This window comes from Galeopterus variegatus, unplaced genomic scaffold (assembly GCF_000696425.1).
Source record: "Galeopterus variegatus unplaced genomic scaffold, G_variegatus-3.0.2 Scaffold5121, whole genome shotgun sequence".
NCBI lineage: Eukaryota > Metazoa > Chordata > Mammalia > Dermoptera > Cynocephalidae > Galeopterus > Galeopterus variegatus.
Window position 1 is genome coordinate 72,322 of NW_007731232.1, and position 19,123 is coordinate 91,444.

General features: G+C 39.5%; 1 protein-coding gene across 1 annotated transcript in view; it reads left to right on the forward strand.

The window, feature by feature from the left end:
• The window catches only part of LOC103604399 (gamma-2-syntrophin-like), a 53,092-nt gene extending 34,248 nt beyond the window's left edge, over window positions 1-18,844 (forward strand). Inside the window, exon 3 of the mRNA XM_008588955.1 lies at window positions 18,668-18,844. Coding sequence (XP_008587177.1) covers window positions 18,668-18,799 — 132 coding nt within the window. The 3' untranslated portion in view covers window positions 18,800-18,844. The remainder of the gene's footprint in view (window positions 1-18,667) is intronic.
• The last annotated feature ends 279 nt before the right edge of the window (window positions 18,845-19,123 follow it).

The window sequence follows — 19,123 nt, forward strand, 5'->3', positions numbered from 1 at the left end:
ATGTATTGACTTGTGTATGTTGAACCATCCTTGCATCTCTAGGATGAATCCCACCTGATCATGGTGTATAATTTTTTGGATGTGTTGCTGTTTTAAATTGGCTAAGGCTTTATTGAGGATTTTTGTGCCTAAGTTCATCAAAGATAGTGGCCTGTAGTTTTCTTTTTTGTTGTTGTTGTATCATTGTCTAGTTCTGTTATCAGTTGATGCTGGCCTCATAGAATGAGTTTTGGAGATTGACTTCTGTTTCAATTTTCTGGACTAGTTTGATCAGAATTGGTATCAACTTCCCTTTCAAAGTTTGGTAGAATTCAGCAGTAAAGCCATCCAATCCTGGGCTTTTCTTTGTTGGGAGACTGCTGATTACTGCTTCAATCTCACTTGTTATTGGCCGTTCAGATTTATCTATTTCTTCTTGGTTCTTTGTTGGTAGTTTGTGTGTGTCCAGAAATTTATCTATTTCCTCCATGTTTTCAAATTTGTTGGCATATTGTTGCTTATAATAGTCTCTGATGATTCTTTGTATTTCTGTGGAATTGGCTGTAATGTCTCCCTTTTTTATTTTTTATTTTTGTTATTTGATCTTCTCTATTCTTTTTATAGTTACCCTGGCTGATGGTTTGTCCATGTTTTTACTTCTTGAAAAACAAACTTTTTTTTCATTGATCTTTTGTATCATTTTTAGTGTTTCCATTTCATTTGGTTCTGCTCTGATCTTAATTATTTCTTTCCATCTACTAATTTTGGAATTGGAATATTCTTGCTTTTCTAGTTCTTTGAGGTGTGCTGTTAGGTTGTTTATTTCGAGAGCTTGTATTTTTTTGGTGTAAGTATTTGTTGCAATAAATTTCCCTCTTAGTACTGCTTTTGCAGCATTCCACAGGTTTTTGTATGATGTTATGAAGTATCTTTATTTTCATAAGTTTTGAGAAATTTTTTGATTCCTTGTTTAATTTCTTGTTGGACCCATATGTCTTTCAGGAGTATGTTGTTTAATTTTCATGTGTTTGTATAGTTTCCAGAATTTCACTTATTATTGATTTCTAGTTTTAATCTGTTGGGGTCTGAGAGAATATTTAAAATTATTTCGATATTTTAAAATGTCTTGATGCTTTATTTGTGACCTATCAGATGGTCTATCGTGGAGAATATTCCATGTGCTGATGAGAAGAATGTATATTCTGTGGTTGTTAGATGAAATGTTATGTAGATATCATCCAAGCCCAGTTGTTCTAAAGTATGGTTTAAATCCTGTGTTTCTCTGTTTATTTGTTGTGCTGATGATCTGTCCAGTGTTGAAGAAGATATGTTCAGGTCCCCAACTATTATCATATTTGTGTATATGTCTTTTCTCAAATCTAACAGTATTTGCTTCATATATCTGGGTGCTCTGGTGTTGGGTGCATATATATTTATGATCATTATGCCTTCTTGCTGGACAGGTCCCTTTATCATTATATGATGGCCTTCTTTGTGTTTTTTTTATGGCTTTTGACTTAAAGTCTGTTTATTGAATATAAGAATAGCTACTCCTCTTTGTTTTTGTTTCCATTAGTGTGGTATATCTTTTTCCATCCCTTCATTATTAGTCTGTGTGTCTTTGAAAGTGAAGTGACTCTCTTAAAGACAGCATATAGTTGGGTCTAGCCTTTTAATCCAATCAGTTAGTCTGTGTCTTTTGAGCAGAGAATTTAATCCATTTATGTTCAAGGTTGTGACTGAAAAGTAGTGTTTCACTTCTGGGATTTTATCAATTTTCATTCAGATGTGTTAAATGTCTTTTGTTTCTTTCCCTTTTATTGTTTGTCTTCAGTGTTTATTGGTTTTTGGAGGTGGTAAGATATAGTTTATTACTCTTTCTCATTTGCATTTTCATTCTACCAGTGGGTTTTGATCTTTCTCGTATATTCATGGTAGTAAATATTGTTTTCTGGATTCCAGTTGCAGGACTCCCTTGAGGATTTCTTGTATGGCTGCTTGTGTGGTAACGAACTCTCTTAGTTTTTGTTTGTCTAGGAAATATACTATTTCTCTCTCATTTCTGAATGATAGCTGGGTGTAGTATTATAGGCTGGCAGGTGTTTTTCTTTTATTTTTTTTATATCATCCCATTCTCTTCTGGCCTGTAGAGTTCCTGTTGAGAAGTTTGCTATTAGTCTAATGGGGATGCCTTTAAAGGTTACTTGACACTTTTCTCTTGCTATTTTTAGGATTCTCTCTGTCTTTGAGTTTTGTCAGTTTGACTATAATGTGCCTCAGAGAAGACATTTTTGGATTTAATCTGTTTGGGGATCCTGAGCCTCTTGAATCTGAATGTCTGTGTCTGTCCCTATCCCTGGGAAGATTTCCACTAATATTTCATGGAATATGTTCTCAATGCCTTTTCCTTTCTCCTCCTCTTTATAAATACAATACCCATGATTTGGATGTTTGTGTGCTTAAGTTTCTCTGCTATCTCTCAAGATTTTCTTCATTTCTTAAAATTATTATTTTTTTTCTATTTTGTCCACTTGAGTTATTTCAAAGAGACTATCTTCAAGATCAAAAATTCTTTCTTGTGCTTGTTCTAGTCTACTTCTTAAGCTTTCGGTTGTGTTTTTTATTTCATTGAATGACTCCTTAAGTTCCATGAGTTCTGCTATGTTCTTTTTCTTAAGTATTGATCTGTCTGTAAGTTTCCTCCTTCTTGTTCTGGATAGTTTTGTCCAGTTCATTGTAATGTCTGTGTCTTCTTATATCTCATTGAGTTTCCTTAAGATTTTTACTCAGAATTCCTTTTCCATCATTGCAAGAATTTCCTGCTCTATGGAGATTTTTACTTGAGAGTTATTGTATTTCTTTGGGGGATTCATATTTTCTTGTTTTTTCATATTTGTAGTATCTCTACATTGATATCTGGTCATCTGGTAGAGCAGTTGCTTTTTCTATTACTCTCTTTCCCTCACTCTGCTGGTGACCCTCCATGTGTCAATGCAGGTGAATGGTCAGTGGTCTGCTAGAGTAGGAGGCTGCCTTTGCAGTAGCTGTGGTTATGTGGGTGGCTTTGTCAGCCTGCCCACTTCACAGTGCCAGGTCCAGCAGTGGTGGGCTGTTCACACAATGATAGTGGCTGCCTGGTGGCACTGGTGGTGGCAGCTACAGCAGTGGTGGCAGCTGCAAAAACCACCCACTTGGCTGTGGTGCCCATGGTATCAGCCTGCACAGCTATGGTCTTTGAAGTGGCAGCAACTTTACCTTGCCTTGGTGGCAGTAGGACTGGTGGCTGCAACTTCCTTCCTTGTGTCTGTCATGTCCTTGATGGCAGTGGGCTTACCTTGTGGGGGCAACAGTGGTGCCAGCCACTGCAACTGCTTCCCTCATATCTGCAGTGTCTGGCAGCAGAGTTACCTTGTGGGGGTAGCAGACACAGCTGGCTGCAACTGCCTCCATTGCATCTGTGTTGTCCTTGGCAACAGTGGGTTTACCTCATGGTGGCAGCAGGAGTGGTAGTGGCAACAACTGCCTCCCTTACTTTGTCAGTGTCCTTGGCAGCAGTGGGTTATCTGTGAGGATGGCAGCAGCTCTAGTAGCTGTACCTGTCTCCCTCACATATGTAGTGTCCTTAGTACCAGCAAGGTTAACTCTGTGGCAGCAATGGCAGCAGGGTTTGCAGCTACCTCTCTTGTGTATGCAGATTCTGTGGCTTTGAGCAATGGTTCTGGGACCAGACAATGTCTCTGGCAACTATGTCTGTGGTGGCAGTGGGCCCATTTCAATCTTCTTCTGAGGGAAGAATGAGCCATGGACACTTCTAGTCTGCCATATTCCTGGAAGTCTCTCTCTGCCCATTTTTTAGTCAGGTTGTTTGTTCTTTTGTTATTGAGTTGTAGGAGCTTTTAATGTATTTTCAATATTCATCCCTTATCAGGCATATGGTCCATAAATATTTTCTTCAATTCAATAGGTTGCCTTTTCACTCCTTTGATTGCTTCCATTGCTGCACAGACACTTTTTAGTTCATGTAGTCCCACGTCTATTTTTGTGTCTGTTGCCTTTGCTTTTGGAGTCATATCAAAGAAATCATTGCCAAGACCAATGTCATGAGGCTTTTCCCCTGCTTTCTTCTAGCAGTTGTACAGTTTCAGGTCTTATATATAAGTCTTTAATCCACTTTGAGTTGATTTTTATGTATGGTGTAAAAGAAGTGTCTGATTTCGTTCTTTTGCACCTGGATATCCAGTTTTTCCAAGACCATTTGCTGAAGACACTATTCTTTGCCCATTGTGTAGTCTTGGCCCTGTTGTTAAGCATTGTTTGACTATACAGGGGTGCACGTATTTCTGGGCTCCCTATTCTGTTCCATTGGTCCACATGTCTGTCTTTGTGACAGTAGTATACTGTACTGATTACTGTGACTTTCTAATATGATTTGGGGTCAGGAATAGAGGGGCCTCCAGCTTTGTTCTTTCTCATGATTGCTTTGCCTATTCTGGGACATTTGAGGTTCTATATGAATTGTACACTTTTTTTAATGCCATTAAGATTTTGATAGGGATTACATTGACTCTATAGATATCTTTGGGTAGTATAAACATTTTAACAATATTAAGAATTCCAATCCATGAATATGGGATATCTTTCCATTTATTTGTGTCTTTAATTTCCTTCAGCAATGTTTTATAGTTTTCAGTGTGCAAGTCTTTTTGCTTCTTTGGTTAAGTTTATTCCTAAGTATTTTTTTTTTTGATGCTGTTGTTAATGGGATTGTTTTCTTAATTTCTTTTCTGATTTTTCATCATTACTGCATAGAAATGCAACTGAATTTGTATGTTAACTTTGTCTTCTGCATCTTTGCTGAATTCGTTTTTTAGGTTCTAACAGTTTTTGTGTGTATAATGTGGAATCTTTACGATTTTCTACACATAAGGTCAGTTTCTATAATCAGAGGTAATTGTACTTCTTTCTGTTCCAATTGGTTGTCTTATATTTCTTTTTCTCACCTAATTGCTCTGGGCTAGAACTTCCAGTACTATGTTGAATAGGAGCGGCAAGAGTGGACATCCTTGTCTTGTTCCTGATATTAAAGGAAGAGCTTTCAGCTTTTCCCCATTGAAGATGATATTAGCTGTGAACTTTTTATATGTGGCCTTATATTACTTGAAGGTAATTTTCTTCTATTCTACTTTTTTATTGTTTTTGTGATAAAAGGCTGTTGAGTTTTGATAAATGTTTTCTTACATCTTTCAAAATGATCATGTGATTTTTATTTTTGTATTTCAGAGACAAATCCCCCTCAGTCATGGTTTATTATTCTTTTAATGTGCTGTTGAATTCAGTTGGCAGGTAGTGTCCTTGACTGGTCTTGGTATATGGGTAATGTTGGCCTCATATAATGAGTTTAAAAGTGTTCCTTCCTTTTCAATTTTTTGAAAGAATTTTAGAGATATTGTCATTAATTTTTCTTTAAATGTTTGACAGAATTCTCCAGTGAAGCCATCTGGTTCTTGGCTTTCCTTTGTTGGAAGTTATTTGATGATTCTTTCTCCTTTTCATTTATTGGTTTGCTCAGATTTTGTTTCTTCCTGATTCAGTCTCAGTAGTTTTTATGCCTCTAAGAAGTGGAAGTTATCCATTTCATCTAGGTTATACCATTTGGGGACACACAATTTTTCATGATAGTCTCTTATATTTCTTTTTTTTTTTTTCTGAGACATCAGTTGTAATATCTCCTCTCTCATTTCTGATTATATACACTTGAGTTTTCTCTCTTTTTATTCTTAGTTGGTTGTATTAATGAGCTTGAGCTGTATAAAAAAAAACATACCATACCCTGGGTGGCTTAAACAACAAACATTTATTTCTCACAATTCTGGAGCCTGGGTCTGAGCCTGGGGAATCCAAGACCCAGGCTGGCAGATTCAGTCCCTGGGAGTCCTTTTTTCCTGTTTTACAAAACCTCTTTGCCATGTCCACATATGGCACAGAGAGAGAGCTCTGGTATCACTTTGTCTACTCATAAGGACACTAAGTTCTTATAAATTTATTTTTGATGTTTAGTTCCTTAACTCTTCAAATTTTTATCATTAGAAGCATGGTAATGATAAGGAAAGGAGGAAAGTTATACTGCTTAAATCTCCATAAATTTAATTTTCATTTTTTCTGCAAGAATATAAAAGTGTCTTTAAACAATGCATGTATACAGGAATGCAAGTTATTTTTTTTCTTCCAAACTCAATGATCTTTGGTGTTCTGTGTTCAGTCACTAAAGTTGAGCTCTGTTGATTTTTGAGACCTCGAGTTCTCCAGACAGCACTGACTTCTGCCAGTTTTTGCTATTTCTTCTCCCTCTCCCCCTCCTTTCCTCTCCCTCCTCCTCCTTTTCCCTCAAGCACACACACTGTTCAGGTGAAAGCAGAAAAAAAAACATCTTGTTCTCAAAAAAGTCCAGTCTAGTGGAAAAGATGCGATCCCAATAAGTATAAAACAAGCAGAACAGGCTCTTTCCACAGAAGCTGTGTTCATGAATTGCGGTGGTAGCTCACAGGTGGATATGCAGCTTGACGCTCTGGAGAAAGGGTGGTTGGTGGAGGAAGCGGTGCTCCTGGAGGGATGGGAAGGATGGGACAGTCATATACAGAGTGGCGCTGGGGATGTTCCCAGCAGAGGGAGAGACGAAACCTGTGTTCACAGGTGTGGGGTAGGAAAGCACAGACCTTGGGGGGTTCCTCTCCCCGAAATACAAAGACGCTGCAGGTGAAGCGGGGATGGGGCTGGGAAAGACGGTGGGAGCACCATGATCTTGAATGCCTGACTCCCAGGAGGACCCTGCTCCCGAGGGCAGTAGCGAGCCATTGAGGCTTGCTGAGTGGCCTGGCCAGGGAGCGCCAGAAGACACCTGCTCTTTGGACACAGTGTGTAACACAGATTACAAAGACAGAAAGCAGGAAGACCAGAGCACCATGCCAGACCTACGCCTTTTCACACCATGCTGTTTTTAATCCCTGATACAGGAAACCCTATTGCACATTACACCTGAAATTTTAACAAAATGTGGGCATCTGAGGAAAAAAATGAAAATAAGTAGATATTTTCTAAGTTCTGGGAAGCCGTTGCATGGACTCTTGTTCTAATTTTTGTTGCTGTCATCAGAAGTTATTCAGCACTCACTTCACACCACGCAGGACACATCCCATACCCAAATGATCTCATTCTATGTTCTCGAGCCAGCAGTGCAAATCTCCCCTCTCTAGACATAAGGTAGGAGAGACACTGGGAGGTGGTGTAACCTGCACAATTTCACAGTAAGTAGGCATTTCCAGCGGCCTGTGCAGTCAGAGATCATACCTAACTGCCCCAGCTTGAAAGTGTCTGCACACCCTTCCCAGAGCCTCAGAGCCCACGGACTGGCTTGGCATGAGCTTTAAGATAAGTGGTTTCACATGGCACGAAATCACCAAGTGTAGAGCCAGCCAAAACCTGGGCATCATATAGCCTGTGATTTCAGAGATTCAAAGATGGAGTATTATCTGTAAGCACATATTACACTTTCATTACATATTAAAACAATGACTGTCGTTAAGCAGTATTCATAAATTATTTATTTATTTAATTATTTATTTATTTATTTATTCTTAAATTACTACTATTTATCTCCTAGTCCATTAACAAACCCATTGTCATTTGGGGTCATTGTTTTATTTCTTTATGGTTTTCTTTCTCTGATAGGATGCTACCTTTCTCTGGAAACATGGGGAAGCACTTTAGTTTTTTCGTATCTTTCTTCTATTTAGCAATATTACCAAAAACAAATGAATGGATGGAAATGCTCAACTTCTTCAACCAAAAATGGTCATTTATCTTCACTTGTTCGCATAAAATTTGTGGACACAGAAAAAATTCTATCCCACCTATCCCTACAGAAAAAAAATGTACTGATATTATCTAAAGAAGTCATCTGTATTAGTTTTCTATTAGTCCTTTAACAAATTACCGCAAACTCGGTGGCTTACAAACACATGTTTATCATCTCACACTTCTCTGAGAACTTTTCTCATGGGGCTGAAATCAAGGTGCGGCAGGACTAATTCCTTCTGGAGGCTCTAGGGGAGAATCTCTTTTCTTGGCTTTCCAGCTTCAAGAGGCTTTGCCACATGCTCTGCGCATCTGTGGAGGAGCCTGGGTCCGAGGGGTTTCCAGCTCCAGCCAGGGGATGCTCTGGAAACATCCCTCCCTCTCAATCTTCAGGAGCCTGGACTCTGGATCACCAGCCCAGCCTGTTCTGGAGACTTCCCTCTGTGGTGAAGCCTTTCCACCAGCCCAACTTACATGGGGAGGTGGGTGTTTACGTGCTTTTATTTCCAGGCCATTGGGCTGTTTATGCACCGGCCTGCTACGACACTGGGAGGGGAGGCTCCCTGCCTTGTCTATTTGCCTGATGTTTGCATAACTCCGGGAGGCAAAGCTAGTGTTTTTTCTTTCTTTTTCTTAAATAAAATCTCTCTAGGAGATTTTCTTTCTTCCTCACTGCAGACAGAAGAGGCAAACACACAGTGTCTGGTTGCACCTCGCCAGACACAGCATCATACACAGATGAGGGAACTTTTCACTCAGGAAGGAGATGGGTGTTTTTGTTGTAACATCTGTGAAGAAAGAACCCCTAAAATAAGAGAGCAGTGCTTGTGTGGCATTTCACTGGAGCCCGGTTTTCAGAGCAATTCCAGTCAACCCTGTTTTCTGCTGCACATGTCCCAGCAGCCTCGTCTTGCTTAAGACAGTCCCTTTGGCGATCCTATTCCCAGCAGCTGTCCCCACCACTCCAGCAGCATCTATCAACTCCGTCATCTCAACAGCGCAGTGCAGGTGAACCCAGTCCTTGGGAACATTGTCAAGGGCCTGAGCTGTCTTCTAGATTTATCGACTTTGCCTCGGGCACTGGACTCGGATCTCTCTGTCCTATCTTGGGGAACGAATGGGATTTTCTGAGTAGTTGTGGTGTAATTCTTTTCATTTTTTATGGCTTATGACTTTATGACTGAATCAACAAGATACTTTACCTTCTACTAATTATGAGAATATTTTGTTATAAGAATATGTCCTGGGCTGGCCCGGTGGTGCACTGGAGAGTGCGCCGCTTGGGAGAGCAGCGGCGCTCCCGCCGAGGGTTTGGATCCCACGTGGAGACCGGTTCCCGCTCACTGGCTGAGCGCAGTGCGGGCACAACACCGAGGGTTGCGATCCCATTGCTGGTCCCCAGTACGGGCGCGACACCGCGGGTTGCAGTCCCGTTACCGGTCAGTAAAAAAGACAAAAAGGAAAAAAAAAAAAAAGAATATGTCCTACTAAGTGTGCACAAGGTTCTCATAATCCCATTACAACATTTACTAAATGGTTATCCAAGTTGCCCCATTTTGAAAAGTCAAATAAGTTTGAGAAACAAAGCATGCTAAATCACCCTTGGACACAGACGATACCATTAGCATAGTAAGAGGGCTGGGCAGTTCCACAGTGACAAAAGCTCTCTAGGCTTCTCCAATCCACTTTTGTTCAAACCAGTTTGAATGAAGAACTCCTTTTTAAAAAATATAACACTTAATACTGTCAGACAAGCTCAGGGAAATGCTGCTTTGTTGATGCCATCACATTTCAATATAACTTCTGTTAAAGTCACCAATGCCAAGGTGGAGTCACTTATATCAAACCCTAATGAGTTGGAGCTGGGTGGGCGTGAAGGGACTCCACACACACACACACACACACACACACACACATTTTAATAACAAGAACTATCACCAAAGTCTCTGCCAAAACCATGCCTTGCAAAAAGGCCACCACGACCTTACACAAAAACACTTCTATGAGGACACCTACCCAGCATCTCCCTGCTCAAACTTGAATTAATGCCACCCTGCTATTAATCCTTGAAGCCAAATATAACTGTTTCAAAACAACTTATGTAAACTTCCTCTCTCTGCCTTTAAAAGTTTCCCCTTACCTGAATCTCTCCAGAAGGGCCTCTGAGCCATCATAGCACACAAATTTTGGATTGCAATCCCCTACGTATATCCAAATAAACTCATTGTTTTTGGAGAGCCTCCCTCTCTGTCATTTATTTTAGGTTGACAGAATCTGATGTCAGAGAAGTAGGATGTAAAGAGATATCACCTTCTAAAGGAACTGGAGACTGCTGGAACTGGGTGTGGTACCCACCTGAGTCCTTTGCACTCTCCGTTTCCATGACTCCCTTGTTCTACCCGGTGTGTCTCCTCTTAGGATCTGAGCTTTCTCTTTTGTTTAAGCTCTCAGACTTTATTCAGGATCTGATTTGTGTAATAAAGAACATTGCATCCTTCTTGGGATTATAAAAGATATTTTGTCTTTTCTGGCAAGTTCTTTCTGATATAAAGGACACTGTCCTTCTGGTGAGTACACTTTTGGTCTCATTTTTGATTTGGTATGCATGCCTGGTTTAAAATTTTGGTGAATTATGTTTTCTTGTTTCTGAACATCTTCCAAGAGAAAATTACTTTCTAAATGGTGGACACTAGATGAAGAGTTAAAAGCCATTAGGACAGTCAACACTATTTTATGAGGGAATTCATTCTCCAAAGAACAATGTGAGGCAAATTTTGCCTCAGTTTTTCCACAGACAGGCAAAATTACCACTATGGGTGCCAGCCCAGTGGCGCACTGGAGAGTGTGCCGCTTGAGAGTGCGGCGGCGCTCCCGCCGAGGGTTCGGATCCCAAGTGGTGACCGGTTCCCGCTCACTGGCTGAGCGTGGCATGGGCACAACACTGAGGGTTGTGATCCCGTTGCCAGTCCCCGGTACGGGCACGACACCGAGGGTTGCGATCCCGTACTGGTCATTAAAAAAAAAAAAAAAAAAAATTACCACTAAGGTGTCTGCCATACTCATGAAAGTTTTTGTGCAACAGTGAAACCTTACTCACAGATTGGACACCTAGGGCAGAGGCCGTCCACCAAGTAAAACAAGTATCCCATGCCAGGCACACGTGTCAAAACCAGACACTTTGCTCCACATCCTTAATTTCCCTGTAAGGCTAACAGGATGTTCTTTTATCTCTTGAGATATGAATAGGAAATGGAATGGGATCTCCGAGTCGTAAGGCAGGTCAGGACAACTCTCTTTCAGGAACCCCAGCTGGCTGTATGTTCAAACATTGTGGACCATCCTCATGCATAGGGTAATTTAGAAATACAATGGCCATATGTGCAACTTCTAGATGAACAACACTGCATTTTCAGAATTGTGTTTAAAATTAAAAGTCTCGAATGCCCCTCACAAATAATGCGATATTTTTGGTTGGCAGGTAGAGACTTCTAACCTCTCCAGTTTAATTTGCTTACTTTGAATCGTCTGCCTTCTTTGCTTGGTTACCTGCTTACCCCACAGGAAATTAAAAGGAAAGAACTAGATAAGTGTTTATAAAATTTAGGTCCTCAGATCACCGGGTCTGCATTTTAACCACCTTGTGCCTTGATCAAAATCTTGATCTCAGAACTGTAATAAAAAGTTTCCATCCTGTAGTGTTTCTCTTTTCACACTGACTGATCAAGCAACTAGAACAACAACAAAAAGAAAAAAAAAAGAAAAAGAAAAGAAAAAGAAAGATAAGTCTGTTACTGATTTCAAGATTTCTTGGAGTATTTTTTTAATCTTTTGGTACTCCAGCCAAGATAGAGAAAGTAAAAGCTTTCCAATTAATGGTCTGACAATTGTACTATCTCCATGGCAGCCAATAACCTAGACAGCTAACAATCTTTCCTTTTAAAAATGTAATTTTAGGTTTTCCTGGCTAACAATTGCTTAGGGTGATGGAATAGGAGATTGAAAAATTGATAGTCCAAAAGCAAAAAAGAAAAAATAACTATTTGAAAGTTGGGCAAATAAAAATTCTTAAAAGCCTTTTCATAGGAGCATTGTTGAAAAGCTCTAGCCAGGTAAACAGGTAACCTTAACCTGTCCCATTTTTGTCAAAGACACAATTTAGATTAAAATTTTAGGTAAAGATGAACCAATGAATTTTTATTACTATGTTACTGCCTTGTGGCCGAAAATTTTTAAATGAAAGCTATTAGATCTTTGACTGTGTTTGTATGTTTATACATGTATATATGGTATAAAATCCTTTAAACCCATAACAAATTCCTGTAGCGCAGAAGACAATCATTTTGTAAACAGTGTAAGTTATTCGTATATCATAAGTGTGATAAGAACTTTCTGTCTGTCTGTCTGACTTTCTATCCTACGCTACCATGTTACTATATACAGATGCTCCTCAACCTACAGCGGGAAACATCCCAATAAGCCCACCGTAAGATAAGAATACTGTAAGTCAGAAGTGTGCTTTTCCAACAATGGTATCCTCAACTTACGATAGGTTTGTCTGGACGTAACCCCATCTTTCATCATAAGCCTAGGAGCACATGAAACGCCTGACACTTGTGCATCTTTGTAGTTTGGTTCTCTGTGTTAAAACAACGAGGTTTTCTTGAATTATTGATCTGTTCTTAATAAAAGATTGTGAGAGTTTTATATAAATATATATATATATATGTATATTTGTTGTTGTTTAACCTTTTAGGGAATTGTCCTAGGAAACAATGATTTTGTGTTTTAACAAAATAATTTCTTGTGCTTTGTGCTACCTTTTATTAGGTCTTTAATTTTTTAAGAAATGTGAGTTCTCTCTGTTATAAGAGCTAAGGTTTTTCCTATAACTGTAAGTTTTTGTATTTACTTTTACATTATTTTAGTTATCACTCTGGCTAAATGAATGACTTGTGATACTATTTAATTAAATGTTTTAGACCTTTGATATTTTTGATAAACTTCTCAAAATCGAACTCTAAATTGAGTCCTTTTAAAAAGAAAGTTATTAAACTAATCAGACGTCCTTGATATACGGTCAACTTTCCATACCTGTAGGTTCTGCATCTGCAAATTCAACCAAGCTCAGATCAAAAGTATTTAGAAAAAGAAACAAAAAAAAAAAAAGGCAATACAATGATAAAAAGTAATACAAATAAAAACAATAGAGTATAACAACTATTTATGTAGGATTTACAATTGAATTAGGTAAGCTAGAGATAATTTGAAGTGAATGAAACATTGCATAGGCAATATGCAAATACTCTATCATTTTATATAAGGGACTTGAACATTCCTGAATTTTGGTATCCATAGCGGGTGCTGGAAGTAATCCCCATGTATACTAAGAGACAACTGTATTAAATTACTAGAGAAACCTTATCAAATAGAAAGTGGTGCTAAACCTTCTTTAAGTTACGTTTATAAGTGTGTTATTAATACAGGTGTTCCAAAAAATTGTATGAGAATTTCTGAAAATCTGATATGTAGTTTTTATAATTAAGCTAAATTGTTGTATGCCACAGAAATAACCAAATTTCCCTGTCAATTTCTGGTTCTAATGAACTATCATCAGGTATTTAACCATGGCCATTTCCAATTTTTGTCATTTATAGACAGTTACTGTTTCGATTCTTCTCTAAAAGCAGTTATAATCAGCTACAATCCACAATTGTTTTTCTTCAAAGAAATTCAAGGCAAAAGCTCTGGCAAGTACTCTGGGATGTAGGCATTGGATTGCTTTTAAGAAACTACCATTGGGACTGAGTAAGAATTTTCAAAACTCTTAATGAAGAAGTTGATGGGTTCACGAACCTGCTAACCAAGATCAAGAAGAAGGATTAATTACATGAAACTAAATAAATAATGAGGCCAATGTTTTATGACTTTTTATTTAAAACATTGCTGGTTCTTTAATGTTTCATTTTGAAGATTTAAGGAAACTTTCTTTTTTTCCATTTAAACTGTCTGTAGCTTACAGTAATTTGGTAAAGTACACTTTTGTGAACAAAAATGGATACACTTACTTTTTCTATCTGATCCCTCCAGAATTCAAAAACTACTTGTTAAGTATCCACATTTTTGTGTAAATGGTTATTTGCATAAGTTCAGTAAGAATCTGCTCTCTTCATAACACGATATAATTGGAAACATTGGTTGTATTACCAAGGTTTCGACTAGGACGTCATATTTAAAATTCGCTCATAGGTACTGCAGACAAAATCTGAAATCTGTCTTGGTTTGGCTTCCTAAACTTGAGAGGTTTATAAATCTGAAATTCCTCCATGGTTAGTCACTATTCCTGCTGTACTTATGTGAATATTCAGGCCCAGGTTAATGAGCCGAGAACTGTTTTGCAAACAGATCGGTCTTACTCTGATTATTTTTGGTAAAATATGGGGGTAACTGTAGAGAAAAAAAATTGTGTTTCTAAAGAAATCTCTAGTATACCTATTATTAGATCATAGTCCTGTTCATTACTTTGCCTTTTGTTATCTACCTGTACGCTGGCCTAATTTCTAAATTCTTCTAGTTTCTGCCAATATCCAGCTACAACTCTCTAATTAAGAACATGAACTGGTCTGTTTTTGAAGCCCTATAAGTTGGAGCCAAACCACTTGACGTAAATTTTGAGGGAGAAAATTTGTGTCCAATGTACGGGCCACACCAAAAGTTCACCAAGCCACCTAGTGCCATAATCAGAGACACTTAAACCACAAACCAGGGTGAGAAGTTGATGGTTTCAAGCTGTGGGCAGCTTTTCCCAAGACAACAGAACAAGACTCCCCATCATAATGAGACTCTGATCTCTCAATTTTTTCTTCCTTGTGCCTACCATTTTTTGCTTGGCCTGATAATGCTGTAATTAAAATTTCACTGTCAGTAGTTTCTGCATGTAACTTTATGAAATGTTGAATCTCATGCCAAAATCAAATCTTTATAGGACCTAAGAGATCCTTTAGTCCACCTGATGGGTAGCTCTAAGAACATCCTTAACACAACTTTTTGTTCAAATTGTCCTAATCGTCCCTATTTATAGTTAGCACTCTCTGCTTTAATTTAACTGTCACAGGATACTAGGTAATAGAATTGCTGCTGAATAGCTAAATAAGGAGATATCTGTGCCATAATAATACATGCTGTGCCTGGATAAATTCCTCTGGGGAAACTGAGACTCAACTACTTATAATAAGAAAACAGACTCAATAACAACAACAGGTCTCACTCCATCTCTGATGGTCTTTTAATTTGTTTAGTTAGTGACCTTAGGCTTGGCTCTTGGTTCAGAACCATCGTACAAACTGAATGTGTTATACTCCTGTTGGTTTTGTTTTGTATTTTCCATTTTAAACTTTGTACCTATTGCCAGTCGAACCTCTGAAGAAACAACACTCCTAAGAAGAGAATACTGTCCCAGTGCTTTGAGATGATCACCAATGCTCAAAACACAGACAAAATTAAACAAAGCAATAAGATCCAGCAGCTTAGCCTGAGAGCTGCTCCCTCCAAACCCCTTGGAGCTCAAATGTGGCTAAAAGTCTTCTGACATGGCCTCGGAACTGCTGGTCATTTCCCTGATGTGGGACCAGCCTGAGTGGGTAGGTTCATCTCAGCACCGAGAGACAATAAAAACCTAAGCACAGGCTGATGGTCAGCAGTGCTTTCAGAGAAAAATCTTGATCCAAAGGGGGAAATGGGAAAGTCACTGATGCCACGATAGATCCCTACGTCAAATCCTAACAAGATGGTGTTGGGAGGCCACGAGGGGGGGTCCTCATGCATATGTGTCTGATAATAAGCACTGTCACAAAAGACTCTGCCAAAACCACAACCTTGCTCAAAGGCCAACACAATCTTGCACAAAAAAACATTTCTACAAGGAGCCCTACCCAGCAACCACCTATTCAACACTGGGCTAATGCCAACCAAGGACATTTGTTTCAGAACAACCTGTGTACCCTTTCTCACTTAGACCTTAAATTTTCTCCTTCCCCAACCTTTCCAGATATGCCTATAACATGTCATAGCACACATATCCCAAATTGCAATTTCCTGCTTATTTTCCAATAAACGTACTGTTTTTAGAGAGCCTTTCTCTTGTTATATTAGGCTGACACTTCCTGACTCAATTCTCTGTACCGATCTGTTTCCTGTACTATAGCAACCCAAAGAGCCTTCAGGGTCCACTTTCTTCTGCAGGGCCAAGTATGACAGCCGGTGACCAACATGTACACACATGTTTGGGAGTACAGCAGGGAGGGATGGAGACATGAAGTCATAGACTTAGACTACAACATGTGTATGCCATTCAAGCAGAATGTCAAAATATGGTTTTGATTGGCTCTAGCTGCAAAGTTCTAATTCAGGATAGCCTTGCCAGCAATATTTGGTTAGATTAACCAGACCAGAGATATTATGTTTTGACCTCTGCTCACATGGTGCCTTCACTCAGTGGTTTGGTCAAGATGGAATTAACTGTTTCAGAAGCTTTAATGTGAATCTTGAATTTCAGCACTTTTGCCTGAGATTTTGCGTGGAATTTAGTGGTTCGAGTTCACTCTGTCCTGCAAGTGCTTTAAAAAATTTTGCAATGTGGCTTCAACTTATAACATCAAAAACCTACTGATGTTGCATTCAAATTTGTTCACTAATGCTGGTGGCCATTTGGTTTCTTGTTTTGGCACATTGTGCTGTTATTTGATAAGTCTTGGGAACTTGTAAAGCAATTTCCAATTTGCATAACTAAAATCAAGACCCCGAAGCATAGATTATGTGGACATTATAGCTCTTTTTTCCTAATGTCCCTTCGAGAAGCTCAGTAGTTACTATTTAGAAACACATAAATTGAATTAGAGTATGTGTTGTTTCCAAGAACCTTGTGTTTCTTCTAGGAAGTTACTGGATTTTTCTTTATTCCAGGGGTAAATCACAGCAAATAAAAGATTTTGAGTACCATCTGACGGTGTGGGTACAACTAGTGGATCCAGCTTGAATTAAAGTTTAGCACAGGGGTCGGGCAGCTCATGGGTCTACAAACAACCCAAGTGAGGGTCCTGCTTAGCAAGTGCAGTGATTCTCTATGCAACTCTTGAAATGTTACACAGCTATGCCAGAGAACGCACCTCGACATCTTGAGCGTTTTGCTCATCTTCACTCAGAAAGCCAAAATAACTAAGTAATTGTGTAGCTGTCAAGGTTAGGGTTGCATGCAAGGAGGAACTTAGTTCACCTTGGAATAGAGGAAAAGGGATTCCCATGTTTTCAGTGACCAGAAGGTCGAGGGCAGCTCCCGGCACAGGCAGACCCCAGGTCACTCAGTGTTCTTGTTTGTTTCTCAGCGGCGTGTTTCTCTGTGTTGAACTCAATTTCTGAAAGGCTCTCTTCCTGCACTTGGCAGCAGAGTATCCACAGCAAGCTTCAGGTTTTCACTTTTCACACCTGGTCACACCAAACTGCAAACCCTGGCCTCCCTGTCCTCATCACCCATGTCAACCTCCCCAGGTCTATGCTTGGCACCCCAGGTCCTTACCCATCCCAAGAGAGGAGCAGTTTCTAGAAGGCAGGCATGCAGAGAAGACCAAGAAAGAGACTGAGATGACCTCACACTGTAAAGCAAGTTTTAAGCATTTCTGAGATGTCAAATCTTTGGGCTATGAAAAGAAGCAGCTCAGAGAAGCTGAGGTGGAGGTCGAGGAAGGACGGCTGTCCCTGCAGGTGTGCCGCTCTCCTCCTCTGCCTGCGTGTACACCTTTTCCATCAGTTCCGCATCAGTCCGTTTGGTGCTGCTATAATGGAATATATGAAACTGGGTAATTTATAAAGAACAGAGGTTTATTTGGCTCACGATTCTGGGACAGCTGCATCTGGCGTGGGCCTCAGGCTGCTTCTACTCATGGTGGAAAGTGGCAGCAGCCGGCGGGTACAAGCAGATCACATGATGAGAGGAAGCAAGAGAGAGAGAGAGAGAGAGGAGAGGTGCCAGGGTCTTTTAAACAACCAGCTCTTCCTGGAACTAATACAGTGAGAACTCACGCAGGACCCCTACCCCCCAGGGAGAGCATTAATCCATTCATGTGGGATCCGCCCCCATGACTCGAACAGCTCCCAACACCGTCACATTGTAGATCAGATTTCCACATGAGTTTTGGGGGGACAACAGGTCCAAACTCCATCACCCTTCATCCTGCCATAGGATGAAAATATCAGACATCCTGCGTTTAGCGATGCTGAGGGGAGCACAGCTGTGGGACTGGCACGCCAGCGTGTGCTGGAGGTCTTTTCCTTGAAAGTGAAGTGGTTTCCTTTCTGATGTCATCTCAGCAGTTTGGAACATGCTAGAATTTGAAGAAATTTAGTAAATAGGATGTCTATCAATTAGCTGTCATCTTAAAAGGAATTTTTTTGTTCACTATTTTGAAATTTGGGAATTTGTTATGCCAACATTGAAGGGGAACAAAGGAATTCCAGAGGATGCACTCATGACCCCGATGATCAGGTCTGATTAGGACCCAGCACTGATCAACTTTGGTTGCAAAATAAAGAAAATGAGTGTTAACCCACATTATAAGAAAATAAAGGATTTAAGCTAAATTGTCACAGTATCAGCACTAAGAAAACCCCATATATTCATTTTTATGCCACTTTTGATCATATTACTCTACGTTTTAGTTTAAACCTTACTTATTTTATGTGTATTTTTACTTTCTTGGAGTTCACAAAGTACAGAAATTTAAACATATGTGTAATGTGTTTTTCCAGTAATTATGATCAACACATTTAACACATTTTTTTCTTCCAGGAGCTCGAGTTCCAGGATCTGACCGCCGTTCTGCACTGCGTACATGCCTTCATAGCAGCCAAGGTGGCCACGGTGGACCCCATGTTTATAGACAATCACAGTATCACAAGAAAGTGTATGCATAGCCACTGAAAATTGCTTATGCCGAGTGCTGAAAAATTAAATTATTTTCTTAAGAAATGAATCTTTCCTGCACACTATTGCACCTTTGTGTGATTTTATATGAGCCTATAGTTGTAATACCAATAAAATATGTCACTAGTTTCCAAAGATGGGTCCTACTTGTTAAGTCTGACACGTGAGCCCAGCACCTGTTCAAGCAACACGTGGTGAGGAGAACCGAATTCCACGTGAGACCTTCACCCCCTGCATGTCTCCAGACAACGAGAAAGCCCTGTAGCACCACACACTCCACTCCCACACTGGTCAAATCCAGACTTTATTTTCATAAAATAT